Source organism: Colossoma macropomum, unplaced genomic scaffold (genome assembly GCF_904425465.1).
Source record: "Colossoma macropomum unplaced genomic scaffold, Colossoma_macropomum, whole genome shotgun sequence".
In the NCBI taxonomy this organism is placed as follows: Eukaryota; Metazoa; Chordata; class Actinopteri; order Characiformes; family Serrasalmidae; genus Colossoma; species Colossoma macropomum.
In genome coordinates this window covers 13,423,549-13,447,543 of record NW_023494784.1, presented here as the reverse complement: position 1 = coordinate 13,447,543, position 23,995 = coordinate 13,423,549, and the positions used below count along the sequence as shown (strand labels likewise).

The following is a 23,995-nucleotide window of genomic DNA, read 5'->3' as shown; positions in this document are numbered from 1 at the left end:
CAGCTAAACACAAAGACATCCATGTGAATCTCTATCGTGGTTTTTGAGGTCAAACTTAATACTGTGTTTTTGCCTTCAGTAATTTACAGTGAGCACTTTAAGTATTCATGCACAAGACTCTTCTTAGATCCAAGTGCAAAGTTTTTTGTTTTTTTTTAAAAACTAAGAGGTTTAAGAACCTCCCAAATAATGTAAAAGTTCTGTATCAGAAACAGCCAAAGAGGAGAAAATCTGAAGAACAAAGATTTAGCAAGAAGTTCTTAGACCAGGCAAAGGCAAAGAGCCATGTTTACATTGGTGAGGTGTTTCAACAGTTAAGAGACCTTCTAGAGTTGTTGAGGCAGATGTTGGCTTCCTATTCACCAGTATTTTGTTAGAATTTTTCTGATCCACCTTAAATGGTGCAGCAGTTACATTCTGGTGTCCCAGGTGAAAAAGAAACTGACTTCTGCTTCATACAGTTGAAAGACAGGTGGGTAACATTTAACTGAGTTTTGCTATTTTCATAGAACCAGTAGGTCGGTATTGTATTGTATTGTGCTGTTTTGTTAATGTGTGTGATAGCTAATCCCAACTAGTTAGCTTTGCAGAAATTGTAGTGACAGTAACCCACAACCCAACTAGCTAACATCAGTTGTTATTATTTGCCGTGTCATTGTTCTCTTTAAAATTAACATCTATGAACATTTGTGGTCGATTTTCAATCCCATTTGAATTTAGATCAAAAATAATTTTGCTGGCACTCCACACACACAAGCCCTATTCAAGCTGGATTAGTTTTACCTGAGGACCTGCTGTAATTTGAGTCACTACTGATGAGCTCTGTGATTTTTAACTTGGTATGAATTTGCCTTGTGTGTTTTTCAAGTCTGCTAAGTAATAATTCCAGCATGAATTACCTCCTACGCACTTTGCTGCCAGCCAGGCACTGACACTACGAAGACGTCATTGGGCTAGCCCTCACTTGCTCCGAACTCTTATCCTACTCACCAGAGCTGCTGTACTGTGTTTTGCACCATGCCAGAATATAGCATATTACATCAACTTTGCTCCGGTGGTGCTGACAATGCTTAGCTGGGCACGACCTATCGCTGACCAACATACAGCCACACTTTCTCAGTTAAGCTGTGCCTTAACCTTCCGGAACTGGATGATGAATACTGGCTATGCCCATTGTGATTGGGCTTGGATGACCCGTGTGAGGAGCTTGCTGATCCGTGCGTTGACTGCACTATGATTCCTTTTGGCCATACATCACAAGTGGCTAGTGAGTCTAGTGAGTCTAGCCTATGGAGCTTTTTCCAACCATGTGGAATCAGTTGTGTCGTAACTTAACCAGCTGAAGAGCTTAGTTTTAGCAATAAGCAGCCAAAGAGGAAAAAGAAATTGAAGCCTCCTCGGCAGGGTCACAAGGGGCAACTTCACTGCAGGCTAAGGTGGATTTTGATATCTTTTACATGACTTTGCCAGATGCAGATTTTCCACCCTTGTCAGTTCTTGAGCCCGATCTAAGGCTTGAACCTTTTCCAAGATCAGATTTCCCTGTGCCCTCTTGCTCCCTCTCCTTGGAGGAGAGTACAGAGGGCAAGCCTCCTGCCACAGCCATGCACAGAACTTCAGTACATAAAACATTAAAGTTAGCATTGGCCAGACTGGGTCTAGATACCCCTGCAGCAGAGAGCTTACACTCCAACACGTCAGATGGAGTCAGATGAGTTTGTGGTGCCTTTGTTTCAGCATTTTTTGTCAGAATTCTCTGCTGCCTTTTCAGAGCTAAAGAGCTTATTGGCCAATGGAAATGAATCGCATATTAGCCTCTATGGCTGGAGTGGCTAGCTACGGGCTAGCGACCATGCCGCCTATCAATGCTGGATCTGTGTATATGTAGACAAGTGTATATGGAATGACTGTGTGGAACCGCATGCATTTGTGTCAAACTGATTATTTGTTTCCACCTGCTTGATTCATTTTGGTTATCCAAATTAGGCAAAATATTGTGAAACATGAATTATTTTAAAATGTTTGTTCCATGAATGGTTATGCCAGAACTAAATCTGTCCAGTGTCTCTCTGGAGGGGTTTAGCTTATATGAAAAAAATAGATTTGAAACAAGTTATGAACGAGCACCTCAAAAGTGAGAAGCACTGAATTTGATAGTAACTACTTGATAATTTCCTTCCACAGGTTTCTGTGGAGCATAGAACTGCACATCGTTTCAGGGCATGAATGGTCTGGTACAACCGTAATCAGAGAAATGTTCTCGTTCTTGGAATACTTTATGAGTTATGAATCGATGTCTGTCTGCTTCTGGTTGGCTGCCCGTTTGGCTCTTTAACGCATGTGAGCAGCTGGCAAAGCTGTCTTCTGTCTGTGTTAAGCATTTAGTAGGGTCATTGCCAAAGCTGGACCTCGCTTCGTTTCTCTAGACACTTTTATTCAGGTGAGTGAAACTGCTATTTATTACTCAAAAGCAACAACTTTTATGTTTTATTCAAGTAAATCAGGCCTTTGAGCATCACAATGTGACTCTGTTCATGCCTGTGTACATATGGTGTGCTGACCAGCTTTGTTCAGATTTATTATTTATAAATTGTTTTTGTTTTTTTGTGGTTGTTGTAACTCATGTTTTATAAGAGAAAAAAGCCATCAGGAGTAGCAAAGTGGCAAACGTGCGCATGTGTGTGTGTGTGTGTGTGTGAGAGAGAGAGAATTCTTGTTTGTTTTGAGTTTGGTCATTTATGCCATTGAAATAAACATCTTTACATTCTGGAGAATAAAAAAACCCTTCAGATTAGGAGGGAAAACTACCTCCAAAAACAGCCTTTTACAAATCACTTCTCTGGTTTATGAATAAGAAATATGTATTAGATCATTATTTGAATTATAAACCATGATTATTCCAGTTTAGTAAACAATATGGTACTCACAAATATTTCCCAATATTTGATGTCTTATTATGTAACTACAGTATCACGTACTGAACTCCTTGTTGTGCAATATCAGAGGAAGTATCATAAAAATAATCACATTTTGTAGTAAGCTGCATTCGTCTCCTAGGGAGACAGGAATCTAAATCACAGCACCCAAGTTTTATATTACAGCATTAGTGGGTTTGTGTTACCCCATTTCCACAGACTGATTTAAAGGACACCATTTTTAGCCTATTCACGAAGGTTTAAATCCACTATGAGGCAAAGGTAGCGATGATAAAGGGATCATATGCAGGACTAGTATCTGCTTTTTCCTGCTCTTGAAGATTAGCTAACCCAGTTTATTTGGAGAATGGTCCAGCTAGGCATCTCTAACATGTTACATTGACTCGAATGCTTAAAAGAATAGTTTGTTTTAGAAATGCTCTAAATAAGTTCCTAAATTTTAGAAACATGTTTGTCGCTTATGCTTTTCTCATTAAATGCGCATTATTAAAGAGAGGTCATTTGTGCCCCATGAGGTAGCCCTTTGGCCTGTATTTTACTTAAATTATATAAGCATAGGAAATGTTGCTTGTAGTCTAAGAAGCATCATTCTTATTCAGTTTCAAATTCTTTCACTGACCTGAAAACCTAGCCCTACATATTCCACAAAGCTGAATTTAGCCTCTCATTCAAACTTTCTGTTCCACCTTAAATGGTGCTGCAGTTACAGTCTGATGCCTGTACTGGGGCCAGAATGGAACGCCTGCAAATAAGAAACCAACGTCCCGGTCCGTCGGTTCTGTCTTTTGGCCACAATTCTGATGAGAATTTCCTGTAGACTGGGGTTTTTGCCACTCCTGGTAGACTCGTAGGACTGTATGCTTCGATACACCTGCATATTCAGCTACTTCCATCACACTATGGCCTTTGGCACGCCCAAATGCAGTCACTCCTTTTTGCTCATCAACATCTGCTTTGTGACCCATTTTCCACACATTGAACGAGACATTCATCTCACTGTACCACCTCTTCTCAATCTATGAATCTATGAAGGTATTTATAGCCCAATCATCCTTATACAACATCACCTGCAGTCTCAGACTCAGGACAGAAGCAAACTATTTACATCAAATAACCTTTTTCTGAAGCCCTCCTAGTGGTTATTCTTGCCTGTGGGATGGAAATTAACTTTCTGAATTGAATTTGAATTATTGTGATCACAAAATATTAACTAAGACACTGTTGGCTCTGTGTGTGAAATATACTGATTTTGTGTTGAGCTGTTAGCGAGCAATGAGGGCTGAACAGGGAGGGGTGAGAATGAAGACAGTCATGATGAGATAAAGCAGCACAACTGCAGCTTTCTTCATATGAAAGTACAACTGTATGATCACCTTCAAAGACAAAAATGTTTGGTTGAGCTGATGTACAGACGAAGGAAAGGGTAACGTGGCGAATGATTAACAAGGCCAGATGTCTAAACTTGGTATTAATTTGGCTTGAATAAAGCTGACATGTACATTTATGTAGGCCGTGGGTTATTTCTGGAAACATGTAGGCTACCGCTCTTTCAGAGATCTTGGACAGCTTCAGCTCTGCTCTTCAATGTGTAAATTACAGAAGAAATGTTTGTGGACTCAAAGATACTGAAGGATGCAATGATTTTAAATATGATTTTTTTATTTTTTTAAATACAAATTCTTTCAGGGGTTTTTAGACACACAGAATGCTAGATCTGGTTACAACAGAACAAATTCTCATAAGAATGCCAATGTCTGTTTGGACATTGAGTTGTTTTTCTGAAACTGACTTCTAAGTTTATTATCTCCTGGAGTGTTTTCATTAAAAAGCATAAATAAAAAGTGTTATAAAATGTGTAATAGTCTTGACTTATTAATATTTATACCCCCCAAAATTTACATACACCAGCCCACCTTCTGGCCCAGCAGGTATTGTAAAGAGCAAAACAACAACAGGGCAACAGCACTGAAAATGGCAGACTGTATGCTGAAATGTAGCTACCGTTTCAGGTTGTAAAAGGATGTAAGCACTTTTCATTACCCTTTCCAAAAAACTGAACTTTCAGTGGGCATGATTGATATTCACTTTCAAACAAGGCTGAAGTTGGCTTCCTAATCGCCATCGTCCACCATTTAAGGTGGAACAAAACACAACACGCTGGTGAATAGAAACCCAACTTAAGCTGCCAGATCTTTTAATAGAATCCCAAACAATTTGAATTCAAAATTGTTAGTTTGCATTTCACTTCACAGTTTCTCAAAACTTGGACACTATCGAGCAGCTTCACTCAGCGTTTTACACTGAAGAGACTGAAGAGAGGGGCAGTTCCAGCTTTATTAGCATCACCACCTCAACAGCTGCCTCTAAGCAGCAGCCATGCTGTGTGATTTTATCCACTTTTTTCATGGTTGAAGCCAAATCATCTTAAGTTGAAAGTTTCATAGTTTCGTAGAACTTTCATTTACTTGCAGCTAGTGTAGGTAGCATTAGCTAGTAGCAAGCGCCAAGTAACTAGCATAGTTAACTAAATAGTATGGTGACCTCACTTATTTACACACATTTTATTTTCCTGCCTGTGTCTATTTTGAAATGTTTCTTAGTGAGCCATCGTGGTGCTTTGCTGTAAACCAAAAAAATCAGAGCAGAGCATAGAATTATTCATAAACCCACCAAAAAGGGAAAACAGCTTGTTTCACTCCAGTGCCAAATCATAGGCTTGTAAATGGCCGTATAAAACCTCATCTGGCCATTTTTCGCCCTGACCAAAGTCAAATACCTTACAAAATACCTAACACCTTAAAATACTGAATAAAGGCATTCAGCAGCAACTTTTGAGATTTTTTTTTTCAGAATATAAAAACAAAAAGATATATCAAATTAAAACATTAAAGATATTAAAACATAAGACTATTAAAACATGAGATAAAAACACATGCATCTATATAGACATAAAGATGCTATATACACTGATCAGGCATAACATTTGGGTGGGGGATCATTCTCAGCACTGCAGTAACACTGACGTTGTGGTGGTGTGTTAGTGTATGTTGCGCTGGTCTGAGTGGATCAGTCACAGCAGTGCTGCTGGAGTTTTTAAACACTGTGTCCACTCACTGTCCACTCTATTAGACACTCCTACCTTGGCAGTCCACCTTGTAGATGTAAAGTCAGAGACGATAGCTCATCTGCTGCTGCACAGTTGTTAGTGTGTTGGTCATCCTCTAGTCCTTCATCAGTGGACACAGGACGCTGCCCACAGGACGCTGTTGGCTATATATTTTTGGTTGGTGGACTATTCTCAGTCCAGCAGTCACACTGAGGTTTTTTAAGACTCCAGCAGCACTGCTGTGTCTGATCCACTCAGACCAGCACAACACACACTAACACACCACCACCACGTCTGTGTTACTGCAGTGCTGAGAATGATCCACCACCCAAATAGTACCTGCTCTGTGGTGGTCCTATGGGGGTCCTGACCACTGAAGAACAGGGTAAAAGAGGGCTATCAAAGTATGCAGAGAAACAGATGGACTACAGTCTGTAACTGTAGAACTACAAAGTGCACCTATATAGTGAGTGGAGCTGATAAAATGGACAATGAGTGTAGAAACAAGGAGGTGCTCATAATGATATGCCTGATCGGGGTATCTATATTGAGCTCATTTGTTCTGGGAAAATGTTAGCTGGCTATGCTTATATTTTCATCACAAACACAATCAAAATGAAGGAAATACTCTATTGAATATGTAATGCTGGCCTTCACGTGCATGACAGCTGAAAATAGTGACTACAGCTCAGTGCTGTTTGCTCCAGAGTCTTTTCAAATGAAGCACTGAAACCCAAAAACTTACACCATTCCTCAGAGACTAAACAGAATGAATATATAAATAAACTTGTTGAACTGAGAACTCAGTTTGCAGCTTTCCTCTCTTCAGCCTAACATCCAGCATTCTGTAGCTGCCAAATCAGCCCTGTCATTAGATGAGTCAGAAAAGAAAAATTACCTGATCGCTTAAATCCGCTTTTGTGGTCATTTGTTTGGACCATGAGTTGCAAAATCGTATAGCCCCTGATGCAGAGAAAGGGCTATTTTATTCTGTTTCTTCTAGTTTTGTTGATACTCAATAATGATTCAGCATCCAGTTACCTCAGACGGAGGCATCGCACTTGCCTGATCTTACCCTAAGTCCAAGACAAGGCTGAATATTATTATTTTTTTATTTGTCCTGGCCATGTAATAGCATGAATAATACAGCACTATATCCAAACTTGTCGAGGCTGAAATTTACAGTAATGCACTGCTGTAGTGTGTGAGCGGGGGCGGGGGTGTGGGGGTGTGTTGGTGGGTGTATCCAGTTCTCTGGTGTCGCTGACTCAGACTCTATGAACATTAGGGTTCAGGACTGAAATTTCAGTGCTGTTTACTCAGATTCAAATAAAGCTTAAAGGCCGGCTGAGGATTCGTAGTCAGGAAATGTTCCAGCATTTGCCATGTCTTAGTCTTAGTCATAGTGATTACATGCTGCAGGTGTGTTCACAGCTTATCTGACAAAAGTGATTCCAGACAGGCTCCGTTGTCATTATGTTACCCTGAAATGGTATTAAAGAATAAAAAATCAGTCAGAAAGGATTTTATAGATGTTGAAATTAACTTGCAATAATGCTCTTGGAGGAAAAAATTAAATATAGTTGAATAGTAAAATGTTAAATGGTAATAGTAATACTTACTTAGTTCTATATATTGTTAATAGCAATAATACATTCAACATTTTCTATTAAACCTTATTAAGTCAATCTAATTGACTTAATAAGGTTAGTAAAAATCTAATCCATGTTATTGGAGGGTTTCTGCTGCTATATATCACTTAGCTCATTGCGGGTCATTAAATGAGAGATAGCATGAGCTCTGGCTCGGAGAATGTACAGCATTCTGAGCTGCAAACAGATGAAAGTGGTAGTGGTGGCAACATCATATAGTCATTATTCACAAACTAGTCAAAACTGGTTAATCCACAGGGGGTATGAGAGTCATGCAGTGATGGTTTTTATGGTTAAACATTTATATTGTACTCAAATTGTTTCCTTTTTTAAAAATGAAAATCAGTACAAATCTCAGAAAACAAGATCTGTATAAGTCCAGGAAGCCTGTCCAGTTTCTGGAGTCTCAAGGCCAATCCTTGAAGGCTGACTGCTTGAGTTTATAATGGCATCATTTTGATGTACTTTCTTTGTTTTTTCCTCTCTTGTGCCTTCAGCTGAGCCATGTCTTCGGGGCCTTCTAATTCAGACACTGCCACTCTGGCTCCTGTTGGCCCCCATGCTGCCAAGAAGATGGCACTCCTGAACGGGGAAGACCTTGAGGTAGCAGCCGGGTGCTCTGCTGATACGAAGGGAGAAAACAGTCACCGTGTCGAAAATGATTCAGGTCAAGTGAACAAGAAACTGGAGGATGGAAAGCAGGAGGGCATCATGGACATGAAGTGGATTCGTCCAGATCTGGCCAGCAGATGCACTTGGAGGCTCGGTGAGCCAAGCAAGGATTCCCCACATATACATTCTCAGCGGTGAGGAAGCCGGACATAAAGTTGATGATTTCAGATTGTGTGATCACATTAGCAATGTTATTGTAGCTTTTATTTATAATATTAGAAAGATTATTTAGCATATTAAACATGTTAAAGTTGGATGCAAAAGTTTGGTCACCCCTGGTCAGATTACATGTTTTATTGATTTTCTGAGTGAAAATAAGTTAACATCCTCTACAGGAGATACACTTCTACATAATTTATTGCACAATTATTTTACTTATTTATTTATTTTTTGATGAATTTAACATACTGGAAGAAGATAAAACAAAAAAGTGGTCTATGCAAAAGTTATGGCACATTTAATATGTTAAATTTAACTTGAATATAAATTGTGCACTAAAATTTGCAGACAAAAAACATATATTTGAGTTTGTTCCATTGATGTGTTGACTTATTTCACAACAAATATGTAATTAGACCAGGGGTGTGCAAAGATTTGCATAGAACTGTATGTGCTTTCGCATTTTTCCAGTACAAACTATGCCGGTACTAAATACTTTGCTAAGTGTAGCCCAGAAAACGTACGCCATCTATGTGAAATGTAACCTTCTCCAGATATTAAGTTCTTGAGTTCAGCTCATATAAACACCAGTGTCCTATATTGGCTCACTGAAGATCATAACAGCAGCCTTTATTGGGGAAGTGTGATTCTCCTGAAGCCGTTGGAGATTGAATCAGCTGTGCCTTTTCCAAAGATCTTGTTTTGCAGTGTTTCCTGTGCTCAAAAAAGAGGAAGTGATGTTCAGGCATGACACTGTGACTCGCAGTGTAGATTGCTGAGTCATAGTGACCTGAAGAATGCGCAGACTCATTAATTAAACAGGTGGCTTCAGGATATGACCTTCACCTTATTACTGTGACTGTCTATGTTGCAGTGCAAGTCTATGAGGCCTTCTATAGACTGATATGGGTTCAGAGTCTCCATAGGCCCTCCACTTTGATCATATTTTATATAATATAATATAATATATGTATTTATGTATGTATGGCTACATAGAATAATGTCACTGTCAGAACAAAACCTTGTCATTTCAAATTTGGCAAAAACAAAAAAACACCCCCTGCCCTTACATTGGCCCTTATTCATCAATGTTGCATCGTAAAATAAGTGTACGCAAATATCAGTTTTAATAAATCAATTTCATCAATTTTATCAATTTAAATTATTTTTCATTTCTCAGTTTTGCAATTTATCAGTTTCCTCTTTACTATATCTGTACAACTAAACTCACGTCTGGTAGGAGTGCGTGTAAGTTTGAGCATAAGCATTTAACAACCTGAAAAAAATGCTTGTATTGGGGTTAGCGTACCAAAACTATTATCAATATCATCTATAATGCCAATAATGAGAATTAAAAATAGAAATTTACAGTTGTACTAATCATTTTACAATTTGACTTGCCAAAAAATACAGAGTTAACTTAAAGTGTTGACTTTTGCAGGTGTGAAGAATATATTAATAAAAACAGAAAAAATGCAAATTATTTTCTAAAACAAGCACACAAGTCCACTAAACGTTTTACTACATTTTTTTAAATATTCAGATTTCTGTGTTGTTGTTGTTGTTGTTGTTGTTGTTGTTGTTGTTGTTGTTGTTGTTGTTGTTTTCAGCAGTTGCAGTCCTGAAATCAGGGGGTGCTGCTCCCCCTCCTCTTGTATCCCTGCACACTACACAATCACCTCATTCTATCATCTTAAAATACCAAGACGTTTTATTTAATTCACTTTTCATTCTTTTCAGTCGTTGTACTTTTATCATTATAAAGTGCACTCACTGCTTGACCTCAGAATCTGCCAATGAGCAGAGCCATTGGCTCATGGTCTGCTGAATGCTGTGGTTTTTTTGGGTTCCTACTGGAACACCTGCATTAAGCAGGGCTTGCTTCCTTTCAATGATGTGTAAATGAGGTGCTGGTAGGCTGGCGCTTGATTTCACGCACTGAAGCTGATTTATCATTTGTGCTCAAATCTCTGCTTTTTTCCATGTCATACGAAAGTTTCATGAATAAGATTCCTTTTCCTGTAAAGTTACTATTTTGGAGATACAAGATTTTATTGCAACAGAGATGATGTTTTCTTTTAGCTAGACATGGACTTTCTGTGTGAAGCTGTGATATTCTTACTCAAACTGTTTGGTTGTTGCTGAGAAACCAGAAGTACCCCTCAGTTTTTTCCATTGTTTGTTTTGGTTCTTGCATTATGTATCGTCTCTGGATGTGTAACAGTATTATGCATCTTCCTACAGGACGAAAGTCACCAAGATTATGCCCAGCATCCTGGGAGGAATTGGAAACACCCCAATGGTCCGAGTCAACAAGATCCCAAAAACCTTTGGGCTGAAGTGTGAGATCTGTGAGTACTGCATCAGCTGGAGCTCCATAGACACTAATTACTGACTCTGTTTGATAATTAGTATATTTTTCAGTCGGGTATTTTAGAGCAGGGAAATGCTACAAGCTGATAAAGATTAACTTTATTTTTGGTGTGTCTGGTATGAAGCAAAAAAGGTTTCTGCCTTGTCCATTTTCTCTTACTGAAACCAGCGTTTCTTGTTCCTGCTCCTGCCGACCTGCCGCACTGCATCGTTTCATGTATTCCTTGACTCAACAAACTGATCCAGCTCGTGAGCTGGATCGAGGTGCTGGGCCACTGAATAGGCAAAACAGTGCAGGTCGCCAGGAACTGCAATAAGAAACGCTAACTGGGCCAACAGATGTTCTTTGAACGGTGTACTTAAATTACAAATTAGGTTCCAGAACATTGAGTGGAGACAGATTGATGGGATAGGGGGAGGTCACAGAACATATAAAGTGTTAAATTTCCCTGTAAAGTTGAATTTAAGGATTAACAGATGTGTTAATGAGAAAGGTAACATTCTCTCATACATGGGTTTCCCAGTAGACAAACTCCTCCAAGAAACTCAACAAGCAGCACATTCCTGCTAAAGCATGAGCACTTGAAAAATTATGAGGGATGATGAACCGTACAATCATATCAGTAGTGGACATATTCACAATGAACATACTAGGGGTTTCCTGGGGATTTTAGGTTGCCATTTTAGGAACTGGCCATGGACAACAGATGAAAATCAGCCAATATTGACCAACTCTGGCACAAACAGTACTTTTTTCTGTTGATTAATGAGCACTGTCAAATAAATTAATACATGAAATTGCATTATTATTATTATTATTATTATTATTATTATTATTTAACCAAGTTTACACCTTCGTTTTGAGCCTGTGCGTGTTACAATTATGTATAAAGACGTATGGTCTGAAAAACGCATGTGAAATCTGACTAACTTTTAAATTATTATTTCAGGCTTTACAGACTGACTGGCAATAGCACACACACCATTTTTTAGTGTGTGTATGTGTTTTTTTTTGTTGTGTTTGTTTTTGGCGAGAGGGCCTGACTCAGTCTCCATTCTAGTTCATCCCAAAGGTGTTTGATGGGGTTGAGGTCAGGGCTCTGTGTGGGCTACGCAAGTTCTTCCACACCAAACTCACCCATTCATGAGTTTATGGACCTTGCTTTGTGCACTGGGGCTCAGTCATGCTGAAACAGAAAAGGTTCTTCCCCAAACTGTTCCCACAAAGTTGGAAGCATATAATCATCCATAATGTCTTGGTCTGCTGAAACATTAAGATTTCCCTTCACTGGAACTAAAGGTTCTAGGCCTGAAAAACAACCCCATAGCATTATCCCCCCTCCACCAAACCTCATAGTCAGTCAATGCAGTCAGGCAGGTAATGTTCTCCTGGCATTCGCCAAATCCAGACTCTTCCATGAGACTGACAGATAGAGAGGCGTCATTCATCACTTCACAGTTTCAATTTCTCCACAGTTTCCATTCCATTCCCTTTCCATTGCTCCAGTGGTGGCATGCTTTACACTACTCCATCCAACGCTTGGCACTGTGCATTTTGACCTTAGGCTTGTGTGTAGCTGCTCAGCCATGGAAATGGATAATTTTGCTGATGTTGCTCCAAAGGCAATTTGGGACACTCTAGTGAGTGATTCAACAGTGGATAGGCACTGTGCGCTGTGTGACTGTGTGACTAAGCTGTTGTTGCTCCTAGATGCTTCCATTTCACAGTAATAGCTTTTACAGTTGACAGGGGCAGATCTAGCAGGACAGAAATTTCACAAACTGACTTGTGGCAAAGGTGGTATCCTATGACAGTGCCATGTTTAAAGTAACTGAGCTCATCAGTTCTCATTCTACTGCCAGTGTTTGTCAATTGAGACTGCAAGGCTGTGTACTTAATTTTATCCACCTGTTAGCAATGAGTGTGGCTAAACCACCTGAATTCAGTAATTAGAAGGGGTGTCCAAATACCTTTGTCCATATAGTGTATAACATCATATAAATGCCGTACTATACTTTTCATTTTTGTTTTTCCTACCCCTAAAATATCACATCAGTGTTTTCATTTTTGTCACAATTAATGAGGTAGAATATACACTGGGTTGTGCTTGTGTGCGTGTGTAGAACATTCTGGACTCGCCACATTGTTACCAAATTAATAGAAAAACTAAAGTTTTTTAAGAACAGGAACACACACACACACACACACACACGCGCACGCGCGCACACACACACACACACACACACACACACACACACACACACACACTCTGTATTAAATATCCAGTAGTTCAGATATCACTGTGCTGTTACACAGTTTAAACACTTACACACAAGCTCTTTCACTTCAGCCTTTTCTGTTTCTAATTGGGCTCAGAAAATCACATGAAGTTTAGTCAAATTCTGGATCTTTCTCTGAAAATCGAGACTTATTTGGTCAGTTTGGGGATCTAAGGAATCAAAAGCTGGCAGCGATTGTAATTCTCAGGATGACTGCTAAAGAGCAAGACAGCACCAAGCTGGATTTGGTTTGTCACGAGGAGGGGGGAGATGACAATTCTCAGAACTATCAGTGCTTCAGTCCCTCTGTAACATTTCCTAGAATGTCCTCACTTCTGTCATAGCGTTCAACTTAGCACACACAGTTTCATGTATATTTCTGAGTGAGTGTGTGAGTGTACACAGTACTGTGCAAAACTGGGCAGCCATGAAAATTGTTTAAAATTATTAAGATGGACACAAAGTCTTTTGGCAGTAAAAACACTATATACCATTAGAAGAACTACTGATACAACTAACAAACATTTCTTGATCACTTCTCACTGCACTCCAGCCTCCGTTTGGATTTGTTAACTTCCATCATGAGCACACCTGATTCAATGTAATGAAGGACTGATTATATAAACTATGTATTGGATGGTTGATGTAAATCCTGAACTTCCTCAATGAGGGCTTTGGAAATGGTTAAGCTAACAAACATGCATCAAAACACAGCACAGTGTTTATTGTGTATTTGAAGGGTTTTGTTGCAAAACGCATTATAGACCACTATTGCGTTTTTTATTATATGTTGCTAGGAGTGGGCTTTACACATATAAGAAATATCAGTGCTATGTGTGTGTTTTAATACTGCCGTTATTAGAAAAAGAAAATGTGTTTTCCAAAAACTCATTGTATCCAAAACTGTTACCAATGGAAAGCATTTTAGAATAAAAATCATCATTTAGTAATTAACTATTTTAATGTAACAAATAAATGCTTACTGCCTAGATAAATGGCTTCACATATCATGTCCCCAGATGGCCTAGACTGCAGTGTGTTTGTGTGTGTGTGTGTGTGTACTCACGCACTGTATGTTGCTATGAGAAAATCAGTGACTGTAACCGTCTCATCCAAATTCAGCTTTTAACAGGCTTTTAAAATGATACTTCAGAAAACCACTCTGGACAGTGTTGGCCAGAGAACTATAGATAAATCAACAAGCAGCAATAGCAAAGTGAAAATCTCCAGTTGCCCTCAAGAGTCTCCACTTTGAATGAAAATCTGCATAATAGAGCTGCTATGATCATGAGGGTGGCACGCCCCTGTGGCATTCACCTTGTGAAAATCTCATGATCTTTCTTCAGGGTCAAATTTTCATTGAAAAAATGTAATTGTACTGACACTAAAGCTATTCTATTCTATTCTATTCTATTCTATTCAACCTGAAGGCCAGTATTAGACTAGAGAAGCTTTCTAGAAACATCATCCCCAGACAGTATAAAATAATAAAAAATGTGTCTTTGCTTTAAGTATGCCTATGAAGTTTGATGTTGCCCAGCCTTCATCTCCCTGAAGGAACATTTTTCCTGCCCTGTCTGCCATGTACCAGTGTCTGCACTGGTCCAGTTGTTATCAGGTTCTGTAGAACAGGGCAGAGACCAGTCACAGGCTTCTGCTTAAGCTTCTCTTTCATTTGTCAAGCAGTTTGTTTAAACGTGTGGAGTCATAGCCAGATGATGAACCGCTAATGAAGCTCAAAACCAAGCGTCTGATATTTCTAGAAAGCTCATGTAAAACAGATTACGCTTTTGCTGTGTGAACAGAAAGACTTTGGAAAGAGTGCCAGTTAACCATGCATATGTGTGTGTGTGAGTAGGCATTTAGTTGAGCTGAGTAGATGTTATGATATCTGGCCCGTGGATTTAAATCACTCTAGCTGGTAAAATCGAATCAGATATTTGAAAATTCAACTCCATGGACAATCCCAGAAATTACCAGCTCTTCAAGAACTGTCACTCCCTCTTTCTCAGCATTCAGGTGCCATTCGCTATGTGGCACATGCCAGTATGTGCCACTTCCTGCTGCCAGATGCCACTTTGGGACTGCACCCCTGCAGAATTCCCTCTACTTCCTAACACCTTTTTTTTTTAATGAATGGCTTAACATTGATAAATATATAAGAATTTCGCATTTCACCAACCGTCTGTTGGGTTACATAATAGTGTACAGTTGTCAAGCTATTTTATTAACTGACAAAATAATTCTAGTAAAAATGAGTATTTTTATTATATTGTGGCATTCAGCTACTGGCTCGCGTTGCCATAGATGCACAGGAGGCGTGACCATGCAGAATGGCCACATAAGGAGGCTCTTAAGACACAATGGGAGAGATATTCTTTGTAAATAAGTTGTTGTTAGCTTAATGATATGCATGTGGTGTTTGCACTATTCTGCCCTGCGATGGACTGGCGACCTGTCTTCAGCCCAGTGACTGTTGGGATAGGCTCCAGCTCCCCCAGCGACCCAGAAGGATAAGTGGCTTAGAAAGTGTGTTTGTGCATGTGTGTGTGTGTGTGTGTGTGTGTGTGTGTGTGTGTGTGTGTGTGTGTGTGTGTTTGCACTATTCCGTGCTGGACTGTGGGGTAATTGGGGCAGTGTTAGTGTCTACCATCAGGTAAAAGTGTATGACTTCCCTGCTATCTCAGCTGTTTCTGGAGCGCTGAATGGCGGTTCTCTCTTACTGCCCACTTAATGAAAGAGCACTCGTCTTTAAAGTGAAATCTTTCCCACATTGTCTTCTTCGCTGTTGCCACAGTATTTTGATATTTTGGGATCTTTATCCATTAGTTAAATATTTGTGTGATTAGATATTTTGACAAATTGTTTGTCAAGATATTAGTGCATGCACAGTCAAAGCTGCACAGTCAACTGTCACAGGTAGCACAGGCACATACAAATTACATAAAGAACAGGCACAAATAATCTATACTGAAGACGTTTACAATTTAAATGTGTCTCACATTATTAATATAGCTCTATTGGAGACAGATATGAGTGAGGCAAGTAACAGTATTCTTATAATGTCCGTAACTGTAGTGTAATTACTAGATTTTTGAACTGTAATGTCTTGCACTACTGTAGTTACAGGAAAAAGCAGTCGCATTACTGTAACATGTTGCTTTGTACCAAAGGTTGATTCTTAATTTTTTACTAGCTGACTAGTCATTCAGAAAAGTAGTCAACTGACAAGTCTTCAGTACCATATTAAAAAACATGAGTTTTCTGGATGTCTATGAAAAGTGTTTTTCAGTGGGGATGCTGTGGTTTGAAGTGTGAAATGTGCACGGCAGAAGGTTCACCCTCAGGCACTCTGCTCACAGAAGTACACAGACTGTCTGAGGTAAACCGTACACTAAAATCACTACAGCTCTCAGATGACAAAGAAAAAGCGATTGTTTATCAAGCGTAATGCTAGTACAAGCCATTGTATCTACTGATCAGTAAGCCTTTCAAAGCAAGCTATAGGCCTAATCACTGAACCAAGAAACAGTCATGATATCCCGTTTTAAAAAATGAAATTAATTTTTATTTTGATATTTATTTTAATATTTTGTTGCTTATATGGGGAAAAATGGTGAGGTTGGGAGAGAGGGATGTGGTCAACAGCTCAACCAAACATGCCATGATGAATAGATGCGTATAACAGTTTTCTGAGGGATTCATGGTTTAAAAATGGTTTGATTTAATGTGCTGGTTGATGGTTTGTGTGTTTGCAGTGGCTAAGTGTGAGTTCTTCAACACTGGAGGCAGTGTGAAGGATCGTGCCAGTCTGCGTATGGTGGAAGATGCAGAGAAAGCTGGAATCCTTAAGCCTGGAGACACCATCATCGAGCCCAGCTCTGGAAACACAGGTGTGTGTGAGAATATATTAATACGGATCTACCGTTAACTCTAGGCTGTGCAGTTTAATGAGTCAGGTAAAATAACTGCAGTTAAAAGCATATTTGGCAGTATTTTATTCCCATGCTAGGAAAGCCACTGTGCGCCCCCAGCTCAAAGATTGTTTGTGTGTGGGAGAGCCAATTGTACCAGATGAAGGATTGCGAGAGAGTCTGCTGTTCTGCCTGACACACAGCTGCTTTTACTGTTTCAGTTCTTCAGGTTTAGATGGCTCTGTACACAAAGTTGTTCTATATACAGTCAAGTGATAAAAAATATTTCGCCCTTCCTGATTTCTTCTATTTTTGCATATTTGTCACTAGGGGTGCGGGAAAAAATCGATTCTTAGATGCATCGCGATGTGGACGTGAACGATTCTGAATCGATTCACAAATGTCAAAAATCGATTTTCTAAATATTTAATTTATAGCCTAATGTTGACGGAACGCAAAAGGCGGAACTTGGAAGTGGGGAAGTGCAGCGCCCGGACAGTCTGTGGCGGCACATAACAAAAACGCTACTGGATGAGTGAGAAATCTGACCAGCTCCCTCTGCATTAAAGCCAGGTTAGATCAGGACTCACAACACAAATGACAAGAAGAGCCATTTTGTCCTTTCAACGAAAATCAAACCACCTTGGGAGCCACAACCTTTAATGTCCAGTATGTGTCAGTGTGTGCTGATGTCCTAGTATAGACTAAACAATATAAACGAGAGTGCAGATTTACTTCGCTCTGCTTTAAGCTTCGCCTACAGCCGCTTTCCTCCCCTTTCCCTCAGGAAACTTTTCCTTAGTAGTAGATCAGTTAAACGTCTCTCAACGTTCGACTGTTTAATGAGGCTGAAGTCGCTTCTCATTCTCCATCTTCTTGTTTGAATTTACCCGTTCCACCTTAAATTCTCACTGAGGTGCCGAATGTAAATGCGGCACCATTTAAGGTGGAACGGTAGAATTCGAAAGAGAAGCGACTTCAGCTTCACCACTTTTTAGTGTGTGACAGTCTCTCATTGCAGATTTAACGGACCAGGAAACCAACTGCGCTGCTTATAAATGCGAATAACGCATCGCTGCTATGTGACCTGCAGTCTGCACGCCGGTTCTCAATCGTTGCGAAACACAGCTTTCGCGCTGTGTTGCACACGACCCGTCTCAAAGATACTTAACTGACACAGCGACCCCCCCTCCCGTCTCTACAATGAGACGAAAACCGAAGTTATAAAATCACTAAAGAAAACGGGTAGAATAGCTGTAACATGTGCTGCGTGGACATCCATCACCACTGGATCTTATTTCACCGTAACTGCGCATTTTATCGCAGATGAGTAGCAGCAGCTTCTCGTGCTCCAAACAAGAGCACTGAATGAGAGCCTTGTAGTTCAGTTGCCACATCACTTACATTTGATTTAATAAAAAAGATATTGGATGTAAATTCATTATGGATCATTACAAATACTTTGCTTTAAAGGTACCAAGTCACTTTAAATAACAATAACACAGAGTTACTTAGTCACTTTAAAATGTATATTGTCTCTATATTCTGTGTATATTTAATATATTTCAGTTAGTTTTTCTTGTATTTTTATTTTTATTTATTTACTTTCTGTAGGGTAATTAGACTCTCACCACAAGCATTTCAATGCATAAATTTCCTGACATGTTGTGCAAGTGACAAATAAACATGAACTCGAAACTTGAGAAAATATAAATGCTGTATAGAAAAAAAGATGCATTGAAATGCATCGATAATCGTTTTGTAATCGCATCGAATCGAATCGTGAGGTGCCTAGAGATTCCCACCCCTATTTGTCACCCATAATAGTTTCAGCTCTTTAAACAAAAAAAAAAAATATAAGAAAAGGACAACACAAAACACAGTTTTTAAGTAATCATTTAATGTGGCAAGACCTTAAATGAGCAGTTCATGCTGGAAAACACTCAAACTTATCTGAATTTTAAGGAATTCTGCGAAGAAGAGTGGACAAAAACTGCTCCACAGTGATGTGAAAGACTGATTTCCAGTTATAGGTTTTCACATGGGTAATACAGGTGATGCAAAGCTTTTTTGCTTCAATAAATAAAATAAGGAAAAAAAAAACCACAATTTTAAATTGATTATGTTCTTCTTGTCTTATATTAAATTTTGTATGAGGATCTGAAACCATTTATTTTGACAAATATGTAGAACAGAGGAAATCAGGGACAAATACTTTTTCACAGTGCTGTGAACACATTCCAAATAAGGGGCATAAAGATGATCTATGTATGATGTATCATAGTTAATGTACAGTTTGATTTAAAAGTAATTTTAAGAGTCTCAAACCACACAATTATCTGCAAGACCCTTCATTTTATATTGAAATCATGTGTTTGACCAATCAGTGTAGCTATATTTGTGTGCTTCCTGTCTTTTGACTCACCCTGTACATTGTGGGTGTTTGGTGTGTGGTTTCTTGCTGTGTGTTTTCTCAGGTATTGGTCTGGCTCTGGCTGCAACAGTAAAAGGGTACCGCTGCATCATTGTCATGCCTGAGAAGATGAGTATGGATAAGGTGAGTGTCAGAATTCTCATATTAAAGTCAAAGTCAATGGAAATTATAGCACGAATAAGTACACATCCTCAGGGAACACACTGCTGCACATACTTTTATTGTTGTTATTTACAACAATTTATTATCTGCACATACTATTATTACTGTTACTGTGTATTAGCTCAGTTGAACATATTGGAAAAAAATAAATCAAAGGAAAAAGAAAATGTGGCCACATTTTTGTAGTTTTTTTCCAGCATATTAAACTCAGCAAAAAAATAGAAATTGGTCATTAAAATTCTCAGAAAAATTCCATGTTTAAGTTTTGTCCCTGTAGGGGACGTGTTAACTTATATTCACTTAGAAAATCAACAGAAACTTCAGTTCAAACTTTTACTTAACTGTAAATGTCACGCTTCATTGTACCGCAGCAGTCAGAGTTAAATTCTCCCAGCTTTTGACATCACCCACGGCAGTGAAATATAGTGGAATTTTTATTTATTTATTTATTTATGGGAAGCCATGGCCGCCAAATGTCTTGTTCTTGTTGAGGTTTAGGCGCACCTAGTATTGTACAACAACAAATTAAAAGAGTACAGAGCACCTCCTGCCTTTATCCCACCTTAGATAAATAATGGACACTGCTAAATCTCTCCTCTGTTGATCACATGCAGCTCCATGCTGCTATCAGTCATGTGCTGCTATGAAGCATGTAATATTTTTTCAACACCGATTGCTGTATGCAGCTGAACACAGGAAGTTGGCTCAGTTATACAGTTCAGTTACCTGCATTATGCACAATATTAATAAGTGTATTTCTTTAAAATACAAAAAGCGCTGTTTTGTGATTTGACTGTGTGTTAGGTGGACGTCCTGCGTGCTCTTGGTGCTGAGATTGTTCGGTCTCCAACTTCGGCTCACTTCGACTCCCCTGAATCTCATGTGGGCGTGGCCTGGCGTCTGAAGAAAGAAATCCCCAACTCTCACTTTCTGGATCAGTACCGCAATCCCGGCAACCCCCTGGTCCACTACGACACCACCGCCGAGGAGATTCTGGAGCAGTGTGATGGTAAGGTGTGTGTGTGTGTGTGTGTGTGTGTGTGTGTGTGTGTGTGTATTTTGGTAACAAGAAGTTATTAAATAATAAATAAAATACTACAGTTATCTTTTAAAGTGTTTTTGTCATTTAATTGCCACTTTTGAATAAAAGGTGTTCTAGATGTTAAATTTATTATAACTAGTGTTGGAGTAAGTAATGCATCACAAGTTATTAATTACTTCTCCTAAAATGTAATAGGACCACATCACTTACTACTTCCTGTAAAATGTTACATTACTCATTACTTTATTCTGCATTGCTCTGTAAAACTACTGCAACTGGTGAATTCCAGTAAAAGGTCACAGATTTTTTCCCACTCTCACTACGACCGGGTAGTAACAGAATTGGGGACTCATCCAGGATCGCACTGCACTGCTCATATATACAATTAAAGTCATGCAATCATTGGCTGTTCCAAGGAGGACAGACATGCACAAATTTTGTACAAGGACATGCACGGATAATCTATATAGAGGAAATTCATTATTTACAGGTAATTTTTACATAATTATTATAGTGTATTTTAACAGTAATAATTCTTATTATATCAGTAACTTTAATGTAATTACAAGAATTTAAACTGTAATGTGTTGCACTACGCAGTTACAAGAAAAAGTAATCACATTACCAGAACACATAACTTTGTACAGCATTACAACCCAACACTGGTTATAACTTCATTCTCAATGTTTCACAACTTTCTCAGTCATCATGGAATCATCTACAGCTCTGTTCATCAAACTAGATTCATTTAAAAGTTCTTAATTTTTTTTACTGATTCCAAGTTCTGTGAAATTGCACAGGACTAGCAATTAGAATCATGCTACAGCTACATTTATCTGCAACCAAATTGGTTTTACATTGATTCCACTTCTGAACAGTAGAGTTTGTGGCTAGATAAAGTACATTTAGACCCTGATCCTGCATTAAATGCTGGGTTGTATTCCAGATTATGAAGCTCATTCTTCAGCAGCAGAGCTGAACACCCTGTTGACAGACCAAAGCAATCTTACTTTCACCCTCATTTCTTACGGTGCTTACTGTCTTACTGTGTTGTACTCTTCAGTAAAGTGTTTGACAAAACCTCTGGTTGTACTGCAGCCTTAGATTGTCCTTATAACTCATTAATCATGTGATCTCTGTGCTCCTGCAGGTAAAATAGACATGCTAGTAGCTGGAGTTGGCACAGGTGGTACCATCACTGGCGTTGCCCGTAAGCTGAAGGAAAAATGCCCCAACATCAAGGTTGGGCTCAAACCTGTCCATCAAACCAACACTGTCTATAAATACAACTGCATTACAGCCTTTATAAAGCATGATATGATTCATCAGCTGTGATTGCTCACGTTTTACAATGCCATTACAATGACAAAGGGGTGGACTGCATTTAAAACATCATAAATAAGAACAAATGGGTTGCAGTTATTTGTTTTGAACTTTGAAGAGACACTTGTGTGTTTCTTCTTCTTGACCGCAAGTTTTCTTTGGACTATCAGGACTAGTTGCATGAGTCTGTATATGAATCATTCAAATTAATTCAGGACAAAATGCTACGCTTCCTTTTAAATTTACAGTAGATAATCCCTGTACAGGGACCACTGCACAATAAGACTATCCTTATAACGTTATTATGAATAGTTCAAAATTAGTTTGTCATTTACTTTTTGTTAATTATTAATAAACACCTGGTTGTATCTGATGAATATCTGATAAAGCTGACAGCTTTAATGCTGACTGATGGACATGACACAGACAAAGATGAATAACTAGCAAGATCTAAGGCTTCACAGTACAGATGAATGTGGGTTCACTATTTGGCAAGCAACAGGTCACTGTTGCTAATAAATACACACAAAAATAACATAATATATGTGCAGGGAGACGCAAAAAAACCTAATAGGCTTCTATAAAGTCTCCACCTTAATAATATTAACACTTCACAATATTATGGCACGTTATAACGCCTTATTGATGAGTTTAAGGTGTTTGTGACCTAATTATTAACGATTCATAAACTATTTTTTAAGCATTCAAAACGGCATTATAAGGTTAGTGTTACTGTAAAGTGGTACCGCTTATGTTTATAAATAAATCATTTATCATGTTAGTAATTGTCTATATTGCTGTTCACCATTTTGTATGGATCCTGTTCAGACTGTAATAGTGTGTGCCTGTGTGTTAGATTGTTGGTGTGGACCCTGAGGGTTCAATCCTGGCAGAGCCAGAGGAGCTCAATAAGACGGATAAGACCCACTATGAGGTGGAGGGCATTGGATCTGATGTCATCCCTATCATACTGGACCGATCTGTAAGTTTAATCCCTTTAAGTCTTGTGCTTATGACATACTAAGCCTCTCAGTAACTACAGGGACTACAAAGTAAACTGGCTGAGCTACCCTTATAGGAAGGTTATAGAAGTGTGTAATAACACTTTGGCCATTTAGGAGGTTACATTCTGAACGAGGGCAGTTGACTTTAATCGGGCCTGGAATTTTGGTCTGAACTTGACCCAACCCAAAACCACATTATCATATTCTAAGTCCAAACTAATTTGAGTCAAACAGAATTCTGTCCAAAGGTGACCAAACTGGTCCATCTATCACCCACAATTAAACCTGAGAGGACAGCACCACCTACCAAGCAGTGACAATAATATCCTTTCTGCACATAGAACTTACTGAGCACACACACACTTTCTAAACTGCTTATCCTTCTGGGTCACGAGGGGGTGCTGGAACCTATCCCAGTGGTCAGTGGTCAGTCGGCAGCAGGCAGGAAACACCCTGGACGAGTAGCCAGTCCATCACAGAGCAGACTCACAAACACATACATTCACACCTAGGGGCAATTTATCATGTCCAATTGGCCCTTTGGACTGTGGGAGGAAACCAGACTACCTGGACGAAACCCATGCAGACACGGGAAGAACATGCAAACTCCACCCAGAAAGGACACTGGTTGCCCGGGGGTCGGCCAGGGAACTGAGCCCAGGTTCTTTTTACTGTAAGGCGACAGCGCTATCCGCTGCACCAGTGTGCCACTCCATACTGAACACAAAACATAAATATATTTTTGACCAATCAAATTAAACATTCCTTTGGCTGCACTAAACTGTACCTTCCTGAATTGATTAATTGTTTATGTCCCACTCTCTAATGAGTGTGGGCCTTCTGGACCTTCTGGAGTAGATGACTCCATCATGCCACATTTAAAAAACAATTTAAGACTGCATTTAAGTAAGGAGAAAAATTAAGCACTACATGAGATC

General features: G+C 39.1%; 1 protein-coding gene across 1 annotated transcript in view; it reads left to right on the top strand.

Annotated features, from left to right (window-relative positions):
* Positions 1–2,310: 2,310 nt before the first annotated feature.
* Positions 2,311–23,995, top strand: part of LOC118801748 (cystathionine beta-synthase-like) — a 33,859-nt gene continuing 12,174 nt past the window's right edge. Inside the window, exons 1-8 of the mRNA XM_036562465.1 lie at positions 2,311–2,440; positions 8,192–8,500; positions 10,770–10,876; positions 16,937–17,071; positions 19,570–19,649; positions 20,493–20,697; positions 21,881–21,972; positions 22,910–23,035. Of these exons, the coding sequence (XP_036418358.1) occupies positions 8,199–8,500; positions 10,770–10,876; positions 16,937–17,071; positions 19,570–19,649; positions 20,493–20,697; positions 21,881–21,972; positions 22,910–23,035 (1,047 nt within the window). The 5' untranslated portion in view covers positions 2,311–2,440; positions 8,192–8,198. The remainder of the gene's footprint in view (positions 2,441–8,191; positions 8,501–10,769; positions 10,877–16,936; positions 17,072–19,569; positions 19,650–20,492; positions 20,698–21,880; positions 21,973–22,909; positions 23,036–23,995) is intronic.